A 25,161-nucleotide genomic window follows, 5' to 3' on the forward strand; every position below is an offset into this window, starting at 1 on the left:
AACATTAAGCCACTCCTGCTCACTTTGCCTCTGGTAATAATAAAAACCTACTGTGGAGCTTTTCATCTTCAAAGCATTTTGCAAATATTACATTCAACTCTTTTGCAACTTCACATCAAGAAGCAACCCAAGCCGTGAAGGGTCAACAGATTAAAAATGGTGATAATGACTACTACATTGCAAAATCAGCTATAAAAACATGCTGTAAAGTAACTGATGGATTTTGATTCTTCATAAAGAAAGCAGAACAAATACTGCCTTGCAGAAGCATCATACCAACTTCACTTCAAGACACTGGATGTTCACAACAGCTGCGGCTATGCAGCTACATATGCCTTACAAATATTCCATATCTACAGCTGCTCCGAAAGTGGAAGGGCTGCTGTGTTATCTTACAGACATCAAACTAGTAGCATTTTAAAGCTGACAGGGTACAAATGATCAACAGGTAACTTCCTTCAGGAAGGGGCATCACCTTGAATGTTTCTGACCACAGGATTTAGCATAAATACAGAAACTCTCCCAGCTCTTAGCAGCTACAGTCTATACACATGACTTAATATGCCCAGAAGAGCTCTCTGACACTGAGGGCAGCTGGCCTGTACACCCTGAGGTTTCAGAGCAGGTAAAGCTCAACCTGCCTGTCGGGCACAGTTGCTGGACCACGCTAATCCCTCATCAGTGGAAAAAATGGTTGGGAAAGGCTAGATGGCATAGTCCAAAATTCTGGCTAAGGATTGTTTGAGTAATTTGCCTGTGCAGACAATCATGCTTTCAGGTACTGAGGAATAAATATTCCTTGGCAGTGTTTAGTTGATTACTACAGAAAAAACCCTTGCTTTTTCTTGTTTGCCTGTGTATCAAAACCAAACAAAAACCTCTAAAGACTTTGGAGGCACCAGCACAAAACATCAGATCCTCAGCTGTTCACTGTGTACTACACTCACACAAAGAACACTGTTAATGTCCTTCGTCACTTCATGCCAATTTCTCTGCCTGGTTATTAACCTGATCTCAAACCTCTTCATTTAATTAGCACCTCCACTGCCCAAGACTTTGAAACAATAATTGAAATTAGCACTGTATTTTAAAAAAACCAACACCTATCTAGAAAGGTATAAGGTATGAAGAAGACGAACCCTTGTTCAAAAGAGATGCAATCTTCAGGCTTTGACAGAACCCGATTTCATGGCCAGGCTTTGCGAACGAAGATTTGGGAAGGGCTCTACCCACATTTGCTACAAGTGAGCTGGTGGCTGAATAGGCCAATACGAGACAGGCATGTCCGGTTGCAAAAGGCACAGCAGAAAGACTCCTTAGATGGTATTGGCAAGACCTGATTCTTTCTGTGTTGTCTTTTCTCCTCAAGAGTGATCCAGCATGCTTTCTCAAAGGAAGCAGCAGCGTTATAGATGGTGTGTCTCCAGGCCTCCTGATTGGAGGCCAGAGTAGACCAGTTATGGTGGTCAACATGCCCGAGGCTGAGATGTTGTTTCAGGGAGTCCTTGTATCTTCTCTTCGGGGCTCCTCTCTTGGGGCAGCCGGTGGCAAGTTCACCATAAAGCAAGATCTTAGGGAGGTGGTGGTCCTTCATCCTTGAGATGTATCCTGCCCAGCGCAGCTGTGTTCTCAGCAACATGGCCTCAATACTTGTAACTGCTGCCTGTTCTAGAACAGACGTATAAATCACATAATCTGACCAGTGGAAGTTTAGGATTGTACGGAGACAGCGTTGATGGAAGCGTTCTAGGAGTCGCAGGTGGTGGCGGTAGATGACCCATGATTCGGATCCATATAAAAGAGTAGACAGCACTATGGCTCTGTAAACACTGATCTTTGTACTTTAACAGAACCCAATTAAGTAAGCAAGAATCAGCATTGCCTTTAGAGGTGCAGAGCCATATGATATGCAACTTGATTTTTTTCCAAAAGAGAAATCACAAATGCAATATCCTCACTCTAAAGGAAAAAGCCAATATTGTTATAAAGAGGACTCAGAAAATCTCTTTCAAGGCCAGGAGACAACAGCATTCGAGTTTCTGTAGAAGGTAAAAACCATTGAGAGATATTTCAATTAACTAAAATTCTGGGATTTACCAAAATGAAGCAAGGTTTTTTTTTTAAAGCAGTAGGGCAAAGGATTGGGAAATAGTCTGGCTTCCCCATAATTTAAAATACAAACTCTGCATCATGGACTTATACAACAGGAATAATTTGGGAAGCTGAATTCAAGCAGTAAAACCTGTTAACATAGAGACTGAACTACAGTACCATTGTGAAGATGTGTGCAATTAAAGATTCTAGTGACAAACCACAGTAGGGAACAAACAGATCTTCAAACACCTACCTAACTTTCAGCTAATCCCTATGTGTTATGTGACATGCTATCAGATGCCATTCTGATGAAAATCCAGATTATGACGAGTCACTGTTGTTAAATCAAGCAACCAACCAACACCCCTCCAAACCCCCAAAAGCTTCCTCAAAATCTTAGCTTGTCTGCAAAGCAACCAATAAAGCTCTGACTGCATACAGAAAAGAACTATCACCGGATAAACACATAACTAACAACTGCAAGACAACAGAATAATTAGTAAGAAAAACTGAAGGAGCTTCTGTAACTTGTGTCATATCTGTGAAGTTGAGTAGGTAATAAAGAGTCTAAAGCTAACATCAACAATCGTTGAATCAGCTTTACACATCATCCATTAGTCAGACCTAAACAAACAAGCAACATACAGAGGGTGTCACAGGGGGGCACATGATGAAAAAGGACCCCACAGATGGGGTCTGATCAGCTTTCCCTGGCTATTAGTGAGAGGTATGGGGAGAGAGAGACAAAGCTTCGCTCACGGAGGCTGAGAAGTCTGTGATCTCTTGGGAAGACAGACACAACAGCTTTATCATTTGCCATCCCTGAAGCCACTGTGTGGACAGGACCAAGGCATGGTGTTCAGCATCTCTCACGCTTTTCTTTTTGCTCTTTTCTCTGCTTCCTGAATGTATCAAGAAAAGTACTTTCCATGAGAAAACAGACAAAGCACTGAGTCTCTAAAATGGTGAGAATAAATTTTCTCTGCAAATTATTAGTAGCTTTAGATAACTTTTGCGACATCAACCTCATGAAGTTCAATACACGCAATGTGCTGCACCTGGGTCAGGGCAATCCTAGATATCAGTACAGACTGGGAGAAGTCACTGAGAGCAGCTCTGAGGTGATGACCTAATATAGAAAGAAAAACTTCAGGTCAAGCTTTTTGCTCTTCAGGACTCTACTGTATTTCACTATCACACAATAAAAATTGTCATAAAACACAGTTCTGTAGATCTTCATCTTAGGGAAAGCTTGATGTAATAACTTTTCCAAAAACAACACCACCACCACCACAAAAAACCCCCAATCTGAAAAAAAAGATGGTGGCTATTGCCCCAATATCACCCACGGTTTCTAAACATCTACTAGAGCAGTTTATAATAGTTATCTACCAGGTGCCATCTGCTTGAATCTCTGCTCCAGGCTGGTCACTGCCCAGAATGGGAGGACACTCGACAGCTAAGGCCTGAAACACCACTCCCATCCCTATCCCTCCAAAAAACCCCAAAATTTTGTTCTACGCTGCTTTTTATTCAAAGAAAGGCTTTTACCAAATGATCAAAAGCCACCAAGCAATACCTTTCAATTATTACAGTAAGCTTTAAACACAGCAGCTTTCCTCATTCAGGAGGAATGACAGTTACTGGCATTGCTTTCTGGAGGAGGGAAAGGAACAAGTGATAACGTGCAGGCTTGTCAAATTTTACATGGAAACAAGAAAATGTGAAGCAAAGTCAGCAAGGGTGTAACCAGGAGCTAGGGAAATGATAGATAAGCATAAATGACAGCACAAACAGGAGTCAGCAGGACTGCAGCTCTTCACATGTGTTTTAGGCAGAGCTGGAAACACCTTAGTAATCAGGGATGTGGTATGGACACCACAAAATGCCAATCAAGTGGGATCTCCTGCTAGAGAAGAACATGGGACAAAAGCAGGACTGCCATCACCCAATCAACCAAATGGCTCCTCACTGGAGAGTATATTATTCAAATTCTGCTCATTATCTGTGCAGACTTGGTGTGACTGAGGCAACTTCAAATGCATTAAAATGTACCACTGCAGAACTCTGTTTATGCAAACTCGGACAAAGCCACTTTAAGTGGGCAGTTTCAAAAGGCAAACTAGAGACTTATCTTCAAAGATGGGAAAAAGTCTCTGATCTGAGGATGAAAGAGTTTCAGTTTTGTTTGTCCAAACACTGCAGGTAATTATAATTAATGTGAATCAAATGTTAGACCTGCTGACATTTGGAACCTGTCATGTTATACAACACATCAAAAGAGCAAAAGACTGGACATAATGTGTAGCTCTGGAACTCGTAGTCATCTCAGAAAGCTAATTGTTAACTACTGTGGTAAATCTTGGGTGAGGTCTTTATTGGAAACTGGGTAAATAAGACAGGGAGTGAGATTATCCTGGAGAGTTTAGGTCAAATGAGATATTTCAAACCCAAACAATGCAAAAAAATGTTGAGCATAAAATGAAACTCTCTATTCCAAGACTAGCTCTATTTGTCAATGTTTAAATCATCATTCTTGTAAATTAATGCCAAATCTCCAGAAGCCCCAGGGCTTCAGGCAGCCTCTTTCAGTCCCATGAACAGAATTGGAAATAATAACTTATTCTAGAGAAGTTCATTGAGCCTATTATCAACTCATGTGTCTCTCACCAAGCACCTCAATCAGGTAGAGCAAATCTCAGTGACAACACAGTGGCATGAAGTTGGCTAGATGCAACTACAGACCAAAAAGAGATACTTTTATTAAATTAAAGTTAGCATATTAAAATGCCCCCCCAGAAGTTTATAAGACAAAACGATTATTTTCACCTAGCAGGCTGTTTAAGTACCTTCAAATAGTGTACAATCTGTAAACACTGGATAAACAATACATATTTTCCAGCTACAATTTGATTAAATGACAGGGAAGAAAATGAAAGAAAAACAAAGACCTTAATAAGAAGTATTGAATTCTCCTCAAATAAGTCTTCCTTTCCAGACACTGAGTAAGTTAATTTAGACACCAGAAGTGAACCTGGTAGGCTTCTTCTAAATATTAAAAACACAGCAGCAGGAACAGCAAGCTATTATCCAGGAGAAGCATGGGTATCACAAGGTCATAGGAAGAGAGTGCTCTTAATATGCAGATACCAGAGTCTTTACTTAGTCCATTACATATTCTTCCTTCAATGACCTACTGTGGTACACATTTAGCAAAAATGCCCTATTTGCTATATCGTTGTTTGGGGATTTTTTCAAGTGATGACAACAAAACTGAAAATGTTTTCCACAGCTCCTCTTTGGACACCAGACTCTCACTTAGGTATCAGATGTTCTGTTTCACTAGGAATTGGGTGGTCACACACAACAAGCATCAGAGCTAACAACAGCCTCTTCAATAATGAACCCAAAAGCAATATACACATGGGATCAGCTCTCATGCAGAGCAGAGCCTCTTGCATCCCATGAGAGACCTACAAAGGAGAAGAAGCTATTCCTGACTCTATTTGCTGAGATTTCTCATACAGACATGACAACAGCACTGAAGTTCAACCTTATCTAGCCTTGTAAAGATACCACAGCTCCATAACACAATCATTTTATGACCTGCATTTAGATATACCTAAATACTTAAAGCAGTTGTAGTCTGTTTTGATTTCAACCACATTACCAATGTGTATTATGACAATCATCCCCAAAAGCATAACGATAACCAAATGTCTCCTCCTATTTTCAGAGTTCATGCAAGTGGTCTTGACCCATAAATACTTCTTGTGAACTGACTTGGTAAGCAGAACCTGTCAAATATTCTTCAAATGGACTGTAATCAACCAGACCTGAGACTTTAAAAGTGACAGAATGAAGATGACAATGTAATTTCCCTCAGAAAGAAACACACTTAAAACGTCCCTAGAAAAACTAATGCACTTTTTTTTTAATGTTAAAACCAGTAAATAAAGTGACAAGCTTTTATCACACTAGTAGCCCTCTCATTCAACTCTTAAGGCACAGATGATAGTTGAATTAATACCCAGAAGGCTAGAGTACTTCCAATTGGCTGTGGGCACATGAGAAGACAAAACAAGTCTCAGTCTAAATACCTGCTTTGCTTATTGTCATCTGGTAAAAAAAAAAAAAAAAAAGAGAGACCCTAAAACCTTCAAACAATAATTAAAAAAAATCATGTGAAATCAAACCCCAGGCACGCCTGCCTTCATTAAAACTCAAGAAAGGTTGAACATTCAAGAAAGTCTAAACACCAAAGAAATTTAATCCTGGTTTCAAATCACAGCAGTATGGCAAGCATTCAGAAGGATGAATTTGGTCAGGATCTAATCAGAGTACATCTCCTTCTGACACACCAGGAAGCAGCAAGACCAGCAGCACTCCCTGCAGTGATGCTAAAAACCTTTGGCTACTTCTCACATTTTGAGGAGGTGACAAAATCTCTGTTAGTATCACATGGGACTTCTGCAACAACAGGGAGGAAAGGGACTCTAGTATGGGTTGAATATACCTCCCAGCTTTTATTCACTCTGCAACACACAGTAAAGAAGCAGCAGCTATTCGCCAAGAAAGCTGGACACAAGAAATAGGTCCATAAGTAAGTTTTGGCCACAGCACTGCACAACAGGACAGGACACAGTTTAAATATATAAAATCTCTGACTCAGCATACACAAACTGAACTTTATCTCTCCCTGAGAACCTAAGAAAAAAATACAAAAACTTTTTAATGTGATTCCTAGCTAAGCTGCTGTTTAAATGGGGCTTGGGAGAAAGATCACAAAGTTTATGCCTTCCTTCATCTTCTCCGCAGGTATAATGAGGATCCAGCAGCCAAGTCACTTGGGAGACATCTTTTTGATAATTGAAGCAATCTCTGCTTTCTCCTTGACTTTCCCCTTGACTTTCCTTGGTGACATGAATTCCTGGACTTTTTCCAGCAGCTGATCCAAAAGAGGCATGAGTCCCATCGTTACACAGAAGTATTGTTTAATAGCTAGCCTTAGCTAACACAACTGAAAGATATGAGCTTCCTCTCCACATAATGAATTATAAAGTGCTACTAATCTTAAGATTTTTCCTAAGCTCTCTTTAAGAGACTTGCCATTGGTTAAAAGTATTCAAATAACTTATCAGGAGCTCACTATTCATGATTCATGACTTTATCAAATTGTCAAAACGTAGACAAAATTCAATAAAATTAGGTAAAATATGTTCCCGAAACCCCATCTTCATTAAGTTTCTTCATTAGTGGTGACTGGCCTCAACATATAGTCCAGCCTCATGAGAATTTTCTCCCCAATTATTTTTAACTCAAAAGAATAATCTTTCAAAATCCAAGCCAAAATTCAAACTCTGCAATTAACTATAAGACTTCCAGTAATTCTGGCAATCTTTCCTAGTCCATACAGGCCCATGTATACAACCAGCTGTGAGGAAGGTATTAGTTCTAAATCCATACCTAGTTCAAGGATGACATTTTTGTGAATAGTGGAAAAATTAGCTAACTTCTTTGGGCCCTGACATCTCATTCTACTTCTCTGATAAACTGCCAGAGATCAAGCAGTATAGACTGTTGATTTTACTAAGTGTCTGATAACCAGGTTACAAGAGGCCTACTCAGTAGAATGTGGATGTCTCCTGGCTTATACAGAAGAAAATCTCTGGACAATTAATTACAAAATGCCCTTGCAAGAGGGGAATCTAGCACAATAGGTTTATTCAATCTTCTTTTAAAATATAACCAGCTGGGTTCATACAGCTCATTTAGTTCTGTGATCACTTGCCTATCAAGACAGGATAAGCCAACCCAACACAAGTATCCAAGAAGTCTATTCAACCTGACCTGAGCCAGGGAATTAACTAGGGAAATAAAAAAAGCCTCTGAAAACTCTTCTCTACAAAGTTCCCAACACTAATGCATGAAGAAAGTACACACACACCTACAGCAAAAATCCATACAGGAGACACCTGCAGTAAAACTTAATAAAATGCCAAAGCTAAGTTTTACCTTGTCTGTAACTGTGTAGCATTTACAGTAGGAACATGTTAGCTGAGAAAACAGAAAAATGTAGCTCAAACCGGGAGTAGCAGTGACAAGACCAAGGAAGGCAGCTGTCACTAAGACTATTTATTCCACTACTCAAAAGGCCTCAACTTCTACCATACACACTTTTCACTTTTCACTACGATACACACTTCTCTACACGAAAGCAAAAAGTCAGACAGCAAAAATACTGAACTGGTTAGCTGGTCAGTTTTTGAATACTACCAGGCCATTGTGGAAGGGGCCATAATGCATGTGACAGAATCTCTGAATAAAAAGGAAAAGTTACTATTGATAATATTGACTGTTTGTGGCCCCTAAACACCCAGCTATCATTATTCCACTCAAGTGGTGAGGACACATAGAGCTAGGTGCTGAAACTTCATCTTTCCAGATCCCAAGCTGCCATGTGTAGTCCCAGCTCTCCCACATTTACTCACAAAGAATGAACTGAAGGACAAAAACCTCAGAGAAAGTTGCGTTATGGGTGTCCTCAGCATAGGTTGTTACACCAAAAGGAATCCCAGGATGGTTTACAGCTGGGGTCACAAGGAATTCCCCTGTCAGTGCTGTAAGATGGATGTTCGTTTTCATAACCCTCCTCTGTAATCCTACTCAGTCATTCTCACACACCATTCCTTGAACATCCTTGAAGTGATACACATTTGCCAAGGACTTGAAACACTCTAGTCCAACTTCTAGCTCTCATATACCTTCACTAGTCATGCTGGCCATCCACCACAGCACCTCTAACAAGACAGAAAAGCCCTTGCATTTAGACAAGGGCAAAAAAAGAGCATGTTCTTTCCTTGAGAGGGTTCCCTGTGAGGTGAAGGCAGTAGAGAAACGTAGTGGCAGCTCAGTCACAGAGATGATAAAATGTCAGGCTCCTGGCAGCACAAAATGGCAGCTGAACCCTGGCAAAATGCCAAACTGTTCAAACAGTGAGTTGAGTACACAGGACCATAATTATGATTAGCATAATAAGAGAGTGGTACAACAGCTACCTAGTTATTCTGAAGGGTCATGGAGAAATCATAACAAAGCAAAGTTTTAAGGAGAGACACAAAAGAAAACAATGACATAGCTGCTTGGTGGGTTTTTCCCGGAGGTTCTTCCATGCGTGAAGTGTAGCCCGGGAGAAAGTACAAAGACAGTTTAAGAGATCAGGCTCTGAATCAAGAGCAGCCGGCCGTGCCTGCAGAACTTGAACGGCTCCACAACATATAAAAGATCATATGAAAAGTGTGACACTGAAGACAAAAGGACCTTACAAGAAAAATAGGCTGTTAGTGTAAATTTAAATATAATCTGGGCTCAATAGAGTCAGTCAAGATTTTTTTCTTTCTAACCATTTTCTCTTTCCCTCAAGTGAAGCAGAAGAGATAAAATATGAGGAAAATTGAACAAATAAAATCTAAACACTCATAGTTTGCATTTTTTCATTTTGAATGTCATGTAAACAATATTTACAGATCCACTGCATCATGCAATTAGCCCAGCTGTCTGTGTGAAATTAATCAGTTTTAATAAAAGTATTAAATATTGAGTTGCAGACTTAAAGATACATGCATATGGAAATCTCTAGATTCACTGTACTTTGTGCATCTGGAGAAATTTATAGACAGAGATGAAGTTTAAAATCAAAAGTTCTCCAACAACATAGAATTTACTGTTTACACTTTTGGCACCTCCATTTTTCTCTATGCTGCTTTTGTTTCTCCTATTAACCTTTTCCATTACCAGACATCAAGAACCCCTCTGTACACAAAAAATGCTTTTCCCAAGGCAAAGTCAACTCTTTATCATACAAGACAACCATATGCTGAATCCTGAGTGTCATACATCAAGACAACACAAGTTAAATGCTAATACTGCCATTAGGATTCTCCATTGCATTTGTTATCATATGGTATCAGACAGAACATCGACTGAAGATGTGCCTTTAGGATTTTAGAGGCGAACACAGTCATACTGGTAAAAACCCTCTATCCGTGTATTTTTCCCTTGCTTTCAAACATCATTTTTATCTTGTCTAAAATCCATAAAGTTATGGGTTTCTTCTATCTTTGGAGGAGGTGAGGGGTGGGGGAAAAGCAACCAACAAAAGACAACCCTGTTTAACTGTCTTCTTTCTAAGCACCACTCTCTACAGCGACAGGAATGAAATGCGCCTTTAGAATGTAATAAACTTATGGCTTCCTACCACAGGCATCCCCATAAGGAAGATCATATTCTTTTTCTCAGACACCAAATTATTTCTACTGGCATAAATCCTTCCTGACAGCAGTATCTGACAAACATGATTTTAAATTATGCCTTTTTTACCTTAATCACAGCTTTGCTATGTACACCAACAGACATTGACATGCACTGGTGCAAACTAAGCTCAGGGGCATATACCTAAGGCAGACATCTTAATTCTCATTTGCGGTGCTCATTGTAAACCATCATAACACCTAATTGAGACAAATTTATCCTGTGAAAGTTCGTCAGTCAGTAACACATTTCAGAACACAAATTTAGAAAACCGCACACTGATTTTCCCAATTAAGAAGATAGTTGCTTTTTAAACTTTTCATCTTCTTGTTAATAAAACCTGAATTTTATATCACTTTGGAACATCCATTTATTCCCAAGAACAGGTATGTATCTAAAGCAACATACTCATGGAGAAAAAAAGAGAATCAGCATCTCTCTTGCCCAATTATTTTGCATAGGTGTCTATATACACACTAGCAAGAGGGGAAAAAGGACACACTACTGTTAAATACAAGTAGGACTGAAGAATCAAGAGAACACACTCCACTTGCCTTTCAAATGCAAATTTCAAAATGCTGACTTCTGGCGTTTCTTAGTTCTGGATTTTGCAACTGTTTACAGTTTAAATGCATTACAATCACAGAACATATGTCAGCAAGCAGCAGAAACAATATCTTTGCTTTTTAGAAATCATACTTTGATAGTCATGAAAAAAAATTCACAATTGATTGTTCTGTATTAAATATCTAACTGTAATGAAGGGACAAACCCTGAAGTTTTTGTAATCCATAGCTCACCCATCCAGTAACTCAGAAAAAGAAATAACATAAATTAATCAATTATCAGATTGAAATGTTCAAACTAGTAAGCCTGATTAGCTCATTTAAACAAAACATAAGTCACTTACAGAACTGGATGAACAATCAGCTCTGGACTATATGATTTGATTACTGTTGCTGCATCTTTGGTACAAAACACATGGGATAAATCTGCACCCTAAAAAAGAAAATTTGCAAACAGTATTATCAAATTTATACTTAATAATAACTTTACCATTCCGAAGTTTACTCAACAAATAATTCATCTGAATTCTTACTTCTCAACAGTTAAAGCAAACTTTCTTATTTTTTCTATTTTGGCTTAGACTACCATGAAATGTTCTGGAGAATTATTTTTTTTGGCATCTAACTTCCAATATAACTTTTTTCTGTTTCTCACTGATAGGATGACTGGAAACATAAATCTTGAATTTTTGCTCACTTGAGAAATGTTTCTCATTTGCAGATGAACAACAACTAAAATGTCACATGTACAATAAGAAGAAAGGCAAAAGAATACAAATGAACATGAGACAAGCTACATTAGAGAGCCATAATGCTACTGTAACATACTTGCAAAATATAGCTATGCAATATGAGTATATTTCCAGTCCTACCATTTTCATTCAATGGGCCAAATCCATACAAGATAAAAGGCAGGCACAATTTCAACAACACTCCCTTAAGTTAAATAAACATTAAAGCTTAATTAAGAGTTGAGTCTCAACCTTCTGTTATTAACTCAAAAAATCAGAAATACACATAAAAATTATGTCAAGCGGTGACCAGAAAACCTGATCTCCTATGTTGTGCATACTGAAATTTCCCAAGGCTAAGGAAGTGTCTCCTCTGCTTTACTACTATATATTTAACATTCAAGGTACTAAGCAATGCTGAGATTTGATCCTATCACTCTTTATGTGCAGATGTAATGATCTGAGACCAAGCGACTTCAGTAAGAAACCTCCTAGTATGACACTATATTTGCACATAGTGAACAGAAAGCTGAGTGGCTTTGGTATCTTCTAATAACATGATTAAATAGTATCATTTAATTTTAAATCTTTGAGGGACTGCATCCTGGGGGGAAGGTGGTTGGAAATATCTGGGTTGGTTACCCACTTATTGAAAGAAATCTTCAAAAAGAAAAACATACACAATGAACTGGAAGTACTGACACACTCTATAGGGAGTACTGAAAATCAGACGTATTATGTAAGCGTGACTTGTTTACATTTGAACAATCACTACTGTATTTACGTAGTCTGCATAAATATGTTTAGCCAGTTAATATGTCAATAAAGTAAGGAACTTCACCTTTCTAGGAAAAAGAAGCTTAGAAAATACTTCTGCTGAAGATTAGAATGAAAATAAAATGTGCTATTAAAAATTACATTCAATTCAACCAATAATCTTTAAATTTACAGCAATAAGAATCCTTCTAGACTAACGGTTTAAGTTTTGAAAGAAAGTTACTTCATTCAACGCACTTATCAGGTCCAGAAGAAACTACCGAGGAAATCACTGCAGCACCAAATCATAACTTTAAACAATAATCTGAAGTTATTTTATTGTTCACTTTTGGGGAAAATATCTCATCAAATTTTGAAATTTCTTATCCAAGTCTCTGATTTTTTTTTTTGACATATTTCTAACTTCACCTTACACAGAGGAAGAAAACACAGTGAATGACATATTTACAAAGTATTTATACAAATCCAGGATGCAGGATTTTCTTTGTTCAAGAAAAGACCTTTTAGAACTCAAAGTTCATCTGCAGCAGAGAATGAATGCTTTTAAAAATGGCACCTAGCCAACAGAAATGATGAAAAAGTTCATTTTGGACTGGTATAGAAGAACACGTACCACTTTGAGAGCTGTAATTGCAGCAAAATATGGTGCTCCAGTGTACCTAGAATTAAATAAAATTTAGGTTAGGAAACATGGTCATGAGATTCGATGATTTGGAAATCAATCTGCCATAATGAAATCCCAAATTCAAGAGCAAGTTTTTAAAATTGTTTTCCCTTCTGCTTGTTGTAAAAGACAGAAAAAAATCCTGCAATACTGAAGCCAATCTCAAACCTTGCTCTGATTTCAAAGGCACAGAATTTCACCCTAGCCACCTGATTTTTCATAGAAGTATTTACAACGGTCATGCCATAAAACAGCAATTTTTTTTCAGGTAACCAAGGTAAAAGTTTAGAGACAAACAAAACAAGCACCAAGCACTGTTTGCAAGCTAAATCTGGGGTCTGTGACCTGGATTAATCCCATCTGGTTTTAGATGCTTAACTAAAGTGCCTAAACTGTGATTCCAGTTGCCCTAAATTCTCTTTATAAAGACTGAATAGTGAGATATGAACAGTACCAGCCTCCAGAAGTGCTTACTTCAACCAAGAAGTAAGAACTTATTAGCCCATTAGGTTTTAACTCCTGGCTATTCAACCCAGATATAAGACAGCACTTTTTTGCTCTTTATAGGATGTTTATTAATGGCAGACGTCCAACAGCAGATCTCTCTTACAGGAAAAAGATGTTGTCCCTATTTCAAAAGGGGAAAATGAAAAAAAAGGAAGGTGTAGTGGCTCATTCAAAGTATTGTGGCAAAGAATATAAAGCCTGTTTTATTTCTAGGTCAGTACAGCACTTAGCTGATTTATGCTGTATCTCTTTTTTCCCCGAAACATGCTATTTTTATTACTCTGGTACATAAAACAAGTTATTGACAGAATCTAGTAAACGCCACAATTTATCAAAATAAAAAGGGCACAGTAAGAAAATATTCTATTCCTAATTTAAGAGACCCAGTTCCCAAGGTACAAAAATATATATTAAAAAAAATCAGATGTGCCACTGTCATAATCTAGTCTACTTTTTCTATAACGTCATCATGCAATGGAAAAAGACCAATCCTGAAAGCAGACAGTTTAGTGGTCAAAAAAGACACAGAAGGTAGACATAGATACAGATAGCATTTTAAGTTCCACTCACATTCAGCACCAAGATTTTGCAACACATCTGCAAGAAAACATGTTCTTTCCTAAGCATGCATGGTCATGATGATGGACTAGTAAAGCTCCCCGGAAAATACTCATGTTTTAAATGTGAGTTTGAATGGGTTCTACAAGTACTTACGATATCCTCAAACTCTATGAGAAGCAAAAATCAAATTTCTATTTAACTTACTCTCGACATCCTCCAACAATGCCTATACGACCATCTTGACCTTTATGCTTTTTCCCTGTTAGAGGAGGGATAACGTTGCGCACCAGTTGAAAAATATTCTCCATATCCTTTAGAGAGTGTGTTCTGTGCAGTGAAAAAGATCTCTCTATAACTGAAAAGAAGAAAATAAGTGTTAAAGTATGTTCTTTCTTAAACTACCATCAAGCATTTCTTTTAAGCACTCATTAACACTAATAAAATCACACCAAGATATACAAAGTGACATACGTCTGAAAACCAAATGCTTTATCACTTAAAGGCCTTTAAAACAGTGAGTAACTAGGGAAGAGGATGATGTTAAAAATGAATTTAGGGTCTGATGCAGAGAATATTCTCACTGACTGTTCACAGTCCTAATTTAGGGCTCACATAGAGAAGGAAACAACAACCCAGAACAGTTATATGAACATTTTGTACCTAGAAATATCATCTTAGTTCAGCCTGAAATCACTTCCATAATTAAGCTCAACTGAAATAGGTACACTCGGCAAGGACTGAACACATCCAGACACAGAGCAAGCACAAAGCAACTAAAACCAAAATTTAAACATACACCCTACCTTATATTTCGTTTCCCCTTAAAGACTTTCACCTCTTAGCAGAATCAGGGCCTATCTCACTGCCTTTTTATTTTGGTAGGCGGTTACAAAGCATAATGGAAGTCTTTCTGCAAAACTATAATCCAACACACTAGATGCAAACATCACAAATATCACACAAAGATCATTTTTAGCTATAATACAACTCCAGATCTCTGATGCAAAACTGCATGTCAAACCACATACTAATACAACTGCACACTCACAAAGCTACATATCAAATTACTGTTTCAAAAGGCTACAAAAATTTAGAAGTAAAAGTATTTCAACAATTACAACTAGAGAGAATTAAAACATTTACCTAACATGTGACAAATGTGAAGATCAGTACTTCTTTCAACCATGTGTTTAACTATAAATTGCAGTAAATACACTAAAATAATAAGTTCTTATATTTCAACTAAGCTCCTCGTTAACAGTACAATTCTGTTCAGAAGAGCGGTTTATTTGAATGTTAATAATAGCGTCCTAGACCATAGTCATGCTTACTTTCTTTTTTACAGATCTTCTAAAAAGCTTTCAAGGAAATGCTATACAGTATAACATAATTATGTAGAAAATAACTCCCACAATATTCCTTATTTTCAGCTGTATAAAACTCAGTAACCCCACCCCCCAACTCCAAAATATAGACGAGGAAAAAAAGGAAGGAAAAAAAAAAGAAAAAAAAAGAAGAAATACTGTTCCAGAAATGTTGGGCATCATAATGGAGAAAAAAATGTAATAAACAAGAAAACTCCACATCTGTGTGCTATCAGGAAAAAGCATCTTTTTCTCTGTCTTCCACAGAATCTAAACCTAAACCAGACAGGCTAATCTTCAGTAATAAAATTTCTTTGGTGTTCAATAATGATAAATACTTTCGGCTGATCTTTTGCTTTGAAAATCTTGTATAATACAGACATCCCACTCCTACTAAGACGAAATTAAAAAGGGGGAAAAAAAGGAAAGAAAATAAATTAAAAGAAAAAGAAAAAAAAAAACAACAAAACCACAACCTGTTTTGGATTGCAGCCAAAATAGCATTGCAGTGAGCCAGAGGAGAAGAAAATGCTCATCTCCTCTGGAAATAGGGCAGATGATTTTCTTTAAATCACACTTCATACACCTGCTGGTTTTCAACCACACAAGAATATAATATAGGTTGTAACCCCTAAAGTGCAATGTTGTTAAGAAGGCCCTCTGTTTCTTTGTTTCTGTTTTTTGTTTATATGTAAATAGAAAGCAACTGCATAATAAATGGAGAGAAAACAGAGAATTATGCAAAAAGCAATTCTTAAAAGAGCCCTACTCTACCTACAGAATCACTAAGGCATATTCAGCTATAAAAAGAAATCTTAATTCCTTAAAAGATGTTTTGCCTGAAGCATTATGTTCACATTTCATTATAAATGCTTAGTTACACCTTCTTCAATTACAAGATTAGAATCCTGAGTTGCTCTTGCTACAGTTAAATAAATATAATGCATTTCTGCACAGTGCAACATGACTGTATACTGACATGATCCAGCAAGAAAAACTGAACTTTAGTTTCAAGCCATTACAGATAATTCAGGTTTCAGGAAAAACCTTTCAGAAGTAATGGTAAGGTCTTGTAGGTACCATCACCCCAGTCTAGCACCTTAAATGATTTCCAAAGAGATTTTCTTAAGCCCTCCAGTTGTCCTTTTAATTTAAAAGTCAAAACATTTAAAACACTGAATCTATTTGTATGCCGAAATTAATCTATGAAAGTCTGCTGCCACCAAGAAATGCTACAGACCAACTATTCACTAAGAAAAAACACAACCAGATCTACCAGCCTAAACCCTCAACAGACCAAATCACCCAGTCTCCCATGCATTTTACCAGAAAACACAGTATGTAATGTAGAACTGAAATGGCTCCAAGATCCTCAGGACTCAGAGAATGCCCATTAGGATCTGGCATGCCAGATTTTTATTCAACACTGAGGCTGGGTCATTTGTTTTTTTTTTCTCTTTTCAAACTACGCTTTTTTCTTTCCAAGCAGTGTGAAATTCAGAATTAGAACAGAATAAGACTTGTTTCATTTCCACATGGCAGGGTACAAACCACCAAGCCCCAACCTGACTAGTTCCAGCACTTAGAGAGCATCCCTGCTTTCCTCCTGCCCAAGCAGTCTACCTCCACGTGGAAAAAGACTATGATAAAGATAAATGCCAAAGACCCACAGATCCCAAGAAGTCAGTCTGCTAATGACCAGCTTTTGGCTCACACATAAGGTAAGGAAGGAAAAGTCTGTGCATAAATACCAATTCCTGAGCTACCGCTTTGCCTTTTTCTTTAAACTAAATTCAGATTCCCAAAGAATTTATAAAGGAGCTGGTGCTGAAGAAAAACAAGCAAATATTTTCATCTTCTATAACACCTACTACAATAATACATTTAATTAATTGGTAAGATTCAGAATTTTGTTGTAAAGAAATTTATTTTAATGAAGCTAGATTGTAACATCTGACTTACTTCAGTGTAGGCAAAACTCCATTTTTCCCAGCCCTGAAAAAACATACGCACAGCCTTAACTTCATACACTGGGTTATGCTTGATAACTTCAAGCAGAATAGCAGCAAAATTTCTCCTACAAAGTACCTAACATTTCTAGTAGCTTTCACAACTCTGCTACTTGCCTTTTACATATAAAGCTTCTCCTAACTTCACAGAGATGTGAACATGGAAAGAAGTTCCCAATGTTTACAGTGTTTGAAAGGTACGACTTTGCTCATTAAAATTTGTTGTAACTAATGTACCTGTATTAAATAATCAGTACAACGGTACAAATGACGATTTAATTTCATTTTTATCAGACAGACACCTTCATCACAATATTAAATTATTCCAATTAGCTTTTATTTTCAAAAGCTGCTTACTACCAGTGCTTTCACATAGAATTATTAAAAAAAACTCTAGCTTTTATTTATGTTGTAGAAGGAAGTACCTATCGGTGGAGAAAGTGTTGCTGTCATAGCATTATAATTAAAGTTATCCGCATATGAACGATGGTTCGCTCTCCGAGGTGGACTTGTTGGTATAGATTGTGACCTTTGTGATACTGTAGAAGAAATTCCTGCCAACATCTGTCCCAACATCTGTAACATCTGGAGTTCTCGAGCATGCTCAGCTTCCCGACGCTTGTCCTCAATTTTGAGCCTCTGCTCTTCAAATCTGTAAAATTTCTCATCTGTATCCATGCTCTGCTGCAAGAATTTTTCCATCATTTTATCCAATGTTAAATTTGTATGGCGCTTTTTTGATCTTTTGGGCTGACTGAGGGGTGGGGTAATAGTTGGAGCATTGACTTCTTTAAAGCCTAAAGCAAGGAAAGAAACAATTATTTTTCTGATGAAAAATAATTTTCTAAGAGAAAAGCAGCAAAAAATCTCCCTACGAGATGTGCACCTAATGCACTACAAAGTTGTTTCACTTTTTCAATGTGAACTTATTTCAGACACTTCTATTTCAGGGTACTAAAGCAAAAAGACAAGCTTCCAAAAAGTTGCAAAGGTAACACAAAAATCACAGAGGCATCTTTTAATTATCGTAGTACTAAAGTTCAACAATAGGAGTCTTTTTGATCTTCTAAAAAGGTTTAAGTGAAGGCTATTAAATAGTATAGCCTCATTTGTGTATTGCAAGTAATTACATTAATCTAAATTGAGTTTCAGTCTGTTGGCATTCTAGATTTGCATTTCAAAAGAACATTAGTGTAAACAACTCTTTGATGGGGTTTATGTGTAAAAAGAACGTTGGTTAAACGTCAACCAATTGGCTGATTCCTCAGTGATGTCAACTTCTGAAGACAAGTTCATGTTTGTATTAACCCCCCCACACTAATCTAGATTTAAAACAAACAAGTAACGCTTTCCCCGCACCTCCACAATACAAATGCGGAACGAAGGGTAAAGATCGAGCAGGGAAAGGACAGGCTTTATCGAAGTGCTGCTTCTGTCCACAAGGCCACTAAAGTTAAAAGCAGTGTTTCTGAAACAACGCATGCAATTATTAAGTAAAAGCTCTCCGCTAGGTTTCTGACCCATCTGCAACAATAAGCAGATTTTTCAGGTATTATCGTCATCATCGTTTTAATACCGATTAGCAAAACTGCACACAGTCTGCAGTGAACGGGAAAATCCTCCATCGAGAAGGATGCTTACTTTCATGTACAGCGCTACCTGACACTTTGTCTCGATAACCTCTGTGCTAGTTTTCCATCGGTTTCCCAGTGATAAATCCGATAAAAACTCCCTAGGGCCCCTGTCCGCAGCATCTCCCTCTACCCGCTGCGCAGCATTTACAGCACCAGCAGCCACCCGCTCCCCTTCCGGGCTACCCGGATCACGGGGACGCGCAAGGTGCAAGGGCTGGGGGAGGCATGGGCGGATTTCGGAGCGCAGAGGACGGGCCGGGAAGGAGGAGGGTAAGGCAGAAGCCAACCGAAGCGCGCTAGCTGAGGAGAAGCGCCGGCAGCCGCGCTGCGAGAGCCCGCGGTTTAGGGGAGGACACCCGGCGCCGGGAGCCCGCCGGCTACTCACCATCGCCCGGCGGCACGGGGATGGCGAAGGACGGGCACTCCACCTTGATGGGGTGGTCGGCGTAGGAAGAGCACTCTCCGGAGTCCTCGGTGAAGTTGTCGCGGGGGGACTCCGGCCCGGCTTCCTCGTCCAGCTCGGCGTCCAGCTCGCGGCTGTTGTGCGGCGTGCCCGGCGTGGGCGGCGCGGGGAGCGGCCCCGCAGGCGGCGGGACAACCTCGGGCGGCGCGGCCAGCGCGGCCAGCGGCTCGGGGGCGCCCTCGGGCCCCCCCCGGCAGCTCAGGATCCGGTCCATCTCGTCGTAGTACTTGCATATCTTGCGGGCGTGCCCGTTCTTCTTCAGCCCGTCCCGGGCCTGGTAGTACTGCCGCTTGAGGCCCTTGATGCGGATGCGGCACTGCTCGGGGGTGCGCTCGAAGCCCAGCTCGGCCAGGCGGCACGCCACGTCCCGGTACACATGGCTGTTCCGAAAGTTGCCGTCCAGCGCCGACTGCACGTCCGCCTCGCCCCAGATCTCCAGCAGCGCCCGCGTCTCCAGGTCCGACCACAGGAAGCCCCGCGTGTTCGTAATCATCCTTGGCCGGCCGGGGTCACTGCAATGGCCGCGCACCGGGGAGAGGGAAGGAGGGAGGGAGGGAAGGAGGGAGGGAGGGAGGGAAGGAGGGAGGGAGGGAGGGAGGGGGAGAGGGAGGGACGGAGGGGGCGGAGGAGGGCGGCGGGGAGGAGGGAGGGGGTTTAATGCCCGCACTCGGCTTTCCCAGGGGGCGCCTACGCCAGCCCTGGCAGCCGCGGTGCAGCGGGAAGCGGCGGAGAACCGGGCCCCGGGCCCCGCATCCCGGGCCACCGCCGCTCGCAGCCCGCACGCACGCAAACAAAACTTTCCAGGAGCCGCTTTGCGCTGCGGGCACCTGCAAGAGGAGGGGTGGTGAGGTGGAGAGAGGAAAAAAAAAAAAAAGCACTTTCCCGACTCGCCCCCTCCAAAACCGATGAGGATAAATAAAAAATAACAGCCGGGCTCCCGGCGCGGAGCCGCGGCCCCCTTCCTCCCCCTCGCTCAGGCAAGCATCCGGGAGCGGCCGCTCCCCCGCCCCTGGCTCCGCCGAGAGCGGCAGGACGACGGCGCTGGCTGGACTTGGAGGCCCCGCTCATCACAGTGCGCCTGCCTCCCTCCCTTCCTCCTCCTCTTCCCTCCCTCTCGGCCGCAGTGGAGCGCGATCCCTGCACACACACACACATACACACACAGGGCGCTGCAGCTCGGCGCCTACCTCACCCCCGCACACCGGCGCGCCGGGCCGCGCCGCGCCAGCGCGGGCAGCGACATCGCTGCGCCCTGCCCGCCGTGTCACCCAGCCGGGGCGGGCCGGCTCCCTCCCGCACCCGCACCGGCGCACACACAGTGCGGCAGCGCTGCCCCTGCAGGCCGCCACAGCACCGCGCTGCAGCCGGCGCCGCCCGCAGGCCCGCGGGGACCCGGCAGCCGCTGTCCGCGGCCGCCCCTGCGGCGGTGCTGGGGGTCGGGTCTGTGAGCGCTTCCCCCGCCCCCGGCCGTCCCTCCGCCCGGCAGGTGAGCGGCCCGGCCGGCCCCCGCGGCAGGCGAGGGTGGGCTGCATCGCGCCGGGAGCCGCTGCCGCCCCTTCGCTCGGGTTTCGCTCTCCGCATGTTTGTACCTTCGTCACGCCGCAGCCAGAGCGCCACGGCCAGCGCGGCCAGGGCGGCGACAGCGCCCCGTCCCCACATCCTCCCGGGGGGCAAGGCAGGGCCAGCTCCGCGCTCTGCTCTTACCTCGGCACAGCGCGGGGCTCCGCACACCCCCCGCCCAGCGCGCACAGCTCATCGGCGCGGCTGCGGCTTCCGCCTCCGCTCGGCGCGGGCAGGGCCTGGCCGGGCAGGGCTTCGCGGGCGGGTGCGGCCTCCCGGCACCGCTCCGCGCCTCCGTGCGGGCTCCCCCGCGCCCGGCGCAGCCACTGCCGGGCGGGGCTGGCTTGGCCGGGGAGGAGGGAGCTTGGAGCGCCGGGCCAGTTTTGGGGCTGCCTTCCCGGCTCGTTTAATTGACAGCTGGTAAAAACTCCTAGGAATTTACCATTTATTGCTCCCGGTATTTAAAACTTTTCACGTCCTTCGCCTCTCCAGGCGTTTCTGAGCAAACTCTTTATTTGTGAGTGTGATTTGCTTCTAAGCTGCTATTTCTAGTTCAGATATATCATTTGCCCCTGTACTCTGCACTTCCCCTGTACTGAGCACTGGTGACGCCATACCTCGAGTACTGTGTCCAGTTCTGGGCGCCTCAATTCAGGAAGGACACTACTGGAGCGGGTCTGGAGAAGAGCAGTGAAGCTGGTGAAGGGTCTGGAGCACAAGTCCAATGAGGAGTAGCTGAGGGAGCTGGGGTTGTTTAACCTGGAGAATAGGAGGCTCAGGGGTGACCTTATCGCTCTCTACAGCTACCTGAAAGGTGACTGTAGCCAGGTGGGGGTCGGCCTCTTCTCCTGGGCAACTAGGGACAGGATGAGAGAACATAGTCTTAAGCTGCACCAGGGCAGGTTTAGGTTGTTCATTAGGAAGAAATTCTTCACAGAAGGAGTGATTAGATATTGGAAGGGGCGACCCAGGGAGGGGTTGGAGTCACCCTGATTGGAGGTGTTTAAGGAAAGACTGGATGTGGCACTTACTGCTATGGTCTAGTTGACATTGTGGTGTTCAGTCACAGGTTGGACTTGGTGATCCCAGAGGTCCTTTCCAGCCTAATTGATTCTGTGATTTTATAGCGCTACTCTTGTAATATCTTCTTTTACTCTAAAACGCGCCAGAGCTGGTGGAAATACCATCCGATGTTCACCTCTGGTCCTATGGCACCTGCTTAATCTACACAATTCATCAAAATGCAGCATCACCCATGAAAAACCAAGATTATAGGCATGAAAAATTTGAATCATTTTTTTAAAGCTCAAAACAGCTGTAATTTCTGCTCTAAACTCCTGGGTATTTCAAGAAAGAGTGTAGTTATTAACTCATAAAAGCTGCTAGCCTAACTACAGCAATAAAACATCAATGTTTCAATCAATATTTTGGAGCGATGAAGACAGACAATATTCTCCTTTACTATCCTGTGTTACATATAAGCTGTGGTCAAACAGACCTGCTGGTTTTACCTGAACCAAACCCAAGCAGGACATATTTGTGTCTTTCAGCTTCAGAAGCATCGCCTAAAACAGGCGTGCTGTCTACAAACTACAAGATAGACAACGTGAGCTTTTAGTAACCCAAGTTGAACAGTAACCCAGGTTCCAGAGCAGAAACTTGGATGCCTAACAAGTTTGCTGTCAGGTATTAACTTGTTTATTGAAAAGTTACTCTTCTATAAGTCCTGGTATCTGGTATGATTTTAAAGCCAATACCAGGTCAGTAAAATTTGCCCTGTGTTCAGTCAGCATAAGCAATGCTTTTTAGCCTTTGATTATCTGAGTGGCAGTCTAAAAGATAGATTAAACAGCCAATGACGTTTCATTTTTACGTGAATTTTAACCCTGAAAAAAAGATTACCATGTTGTTTAACACCACATTTTGTACACTCATGTTTTGATTCCAGCTGGAAGGATAAAGAGCATGTAGATTCCCGTAACTCCAGCACTGATTCAGTGACTGGAAGAGAGGAGGGAAAGAGTGATGTGGATGTTTTTTCTACCCTATCAGGTATCCTTGGCTCCACTAAAAGCATGTCTTGTGCCCAACAAAAGAGAGGAAAAAAAATATAATGATAATGGGTTTTTTTTACTGGGTTCTCTGATTGCCTTTGTAGCAGAGATAGAAGGGAGTTCTGATGCTGCAGAGTCCTCAGAAGTTGTTTATGGAGGACCCAATTCTCAATTCATGTGTAGAATAAAACCTAAGGGTATTTATGGGCTGTCCTGATGCCACAGTTGTTCAGGTTGTTATGCACAGCCTTGACATCCACTAAAACAGTCTTGCTGCTATTGTTAACCAACATGAGTGTAATAACTTTAAGCAGAACACGTTGCTGCTCCTCAGACATTCTCCTGCTCTACATCTAAGTCAAGGTACCTTCTACTGCCGTAGTACTGTCTGCCATGTACTAGTGACATCTCTGAGCCTAACAACAGTGATATTACTTAACCAGGGCATGAGGCAGGGAAAAAGGGCCTTTAACAGAACTACAGAAGGTAAGAGGTGTATGAGGCAAATTCACACGCCCATCATACAGTTAGAGAAAAAGCAGCTGCAAGAGGCACTTACTTTTTCAGGTATATACTCTGCTTGTGCTTTTTTTTTTTTTTAATTAGAGCTTCCTATTCTGACAGTCCTGTCACTTTGTCCATTTGTGCATCTTATACAGAGGGAGGAATGACCCTGCAGAGTTCCATTTCATGCTTTGTCAAAATCCTCCTAGCTTCATCACTTGTTGCTCCATTACTGGCCTCTACTTCTTTCTCGGTCTTGCCCCTCTTTCCTTAGTTCTTAACCTCAACCTCCAATTTCAGCATTTTAACCCTTCTCTAGCTGCACTGCCATGGCAATATATCCTCCTTATTAGTGGAATAATTACAGCAACCTGTCCCTTCCTTGCTACACAAAAAAAGGTATCAATGGCCTGCCTGGGAATGCCCTACTGCTGTTGAGGCAGGAAGAACTTTGAGGTTTGACGTTGTAGTAGGTGGCAACAGTCACTGACAGCTGATGCTTGCTGGGAACAGAAGGTATGTAAGTAAATAGGGTGAGGGATGGGCTGTAAGCTAGATGTCCCTAGGTGGAGACCCCAAAACATTGACCATTCAGAACCATCATTTCTTCTGCAGGTTCCTGATGAATCTTTGCTCACAATATTTTGGCTGTTTGCTTCTGATCATTTTGCACCCACTCAGCACTTTAGTCCTTGCCATCCATTTGGTAACTGTTGTGCTACCCTGCCCACCCAAGCCACTGTGAATGTGGACAGCAGGTGGCAATAGCAGAGCTTGCAGCATCCTCTGATCAAGTTCTCTTGACTCAAATAATTGCCAACCTGTACTGGAATCACCATTCAATATCATAATTATTATAAACATATCCATGTTAACATATGCACGTTAACTGCAACAGGAGGTTTAAGTATTCATGTGGAGAAAGGAATTGGAAGAACTCAGAAGTAATAAGTAGCTTTAATTGAAACTACCCATAAGACATGACCAAAGATTTCTTTGTTGTTGAAATGGGAATCTGGAAGCAGTTTTCATTGTGAAGAAGATAAAAAGCCAGAAAGTCTTAATTTCATTTGAATGTTTACCTAGGTAACTTACCAGGAGTAAGAATTGAAAGTGGTAATAGAGAAGGCAGTAATGGTATTTTGTGTTCAGATAAAAAGGGAGCCAATCCTGCAGGTGTTATTAGCAATGCTATTTACTGTCATTACAGTGAGTGGAAAGAGCATGTTTTACACCAATAATATGTTTTTCTTAGTACAGGACAAAATGTGGTTATATGGTGTCAATTTTAGTTTGTTAGTTTGATGTCTCTTTAGTCTGCAAAGAAACTAAGAAAACCTGAAGCTACAATAATTATTCTTGT

General features: G+C 41.4%; 1 protein-coding gene across 7 annotated transcripts in view; it reads right to left on the minus strand.

The window, feature by feature from the left end:
* NAXD (NAD(P)HX dehydratase) overlaps positions 1 to 21,472 on the minus strand; it is a 53,127-nt gene extending 31,655 nt beyond the window's left edge. For 2 of the 7 annotated variants that reach the window (XR_003532916.1, XM_027675094.1), the window contains exons 1-6: positions 20,868 to 20,938; positions 19,603 to 20,192; positions 18,009 to 18,380; positions 14,415 to 14,565; positions 13,092 to 13,137; positions 11,315 to 11,403 (exon numbers count right to left, since the gene is read on the minus strand). Coding sequence is in view for 6 of the 7 variants with exons in the window: in XM_027675094.1 (XP_027530895.1) it covers positions 11,315 to 11,403; positions 13,092 to 13,137; positions 14,415 to 14,565; positions 18,009 to 18,380; positions 19,603 to 20,192; positions 20,868 to 20,923 (1,304 nt within the window). In the remaining variant the exon portion in view is untranslated. The other 5 variants (XM_027675095.1, XM_027675097.1, XM_027675096.1 and 2 more) reach the window with 5 other exon arrangements.
* Positions 21,473 to 25,161: the final 3,689 nt, after the last annotated feature.

The sequence above is a fragment of the Neopelma chrysocephalum genome, unplaced genomic scaffold, assembly GCF_003984885.1.
Source record: "Neopelma chrysocephalum unplaced genomic scaffold, ASM398488v2 Primary Assembly neopelma1_25, whole genome shotgun sequence".
NCBI lineage: Eukaryota > Metazoa > Chordata > Aves > Passeriformes > Pipridae > Neopelma > Neopelma chrysocephalum.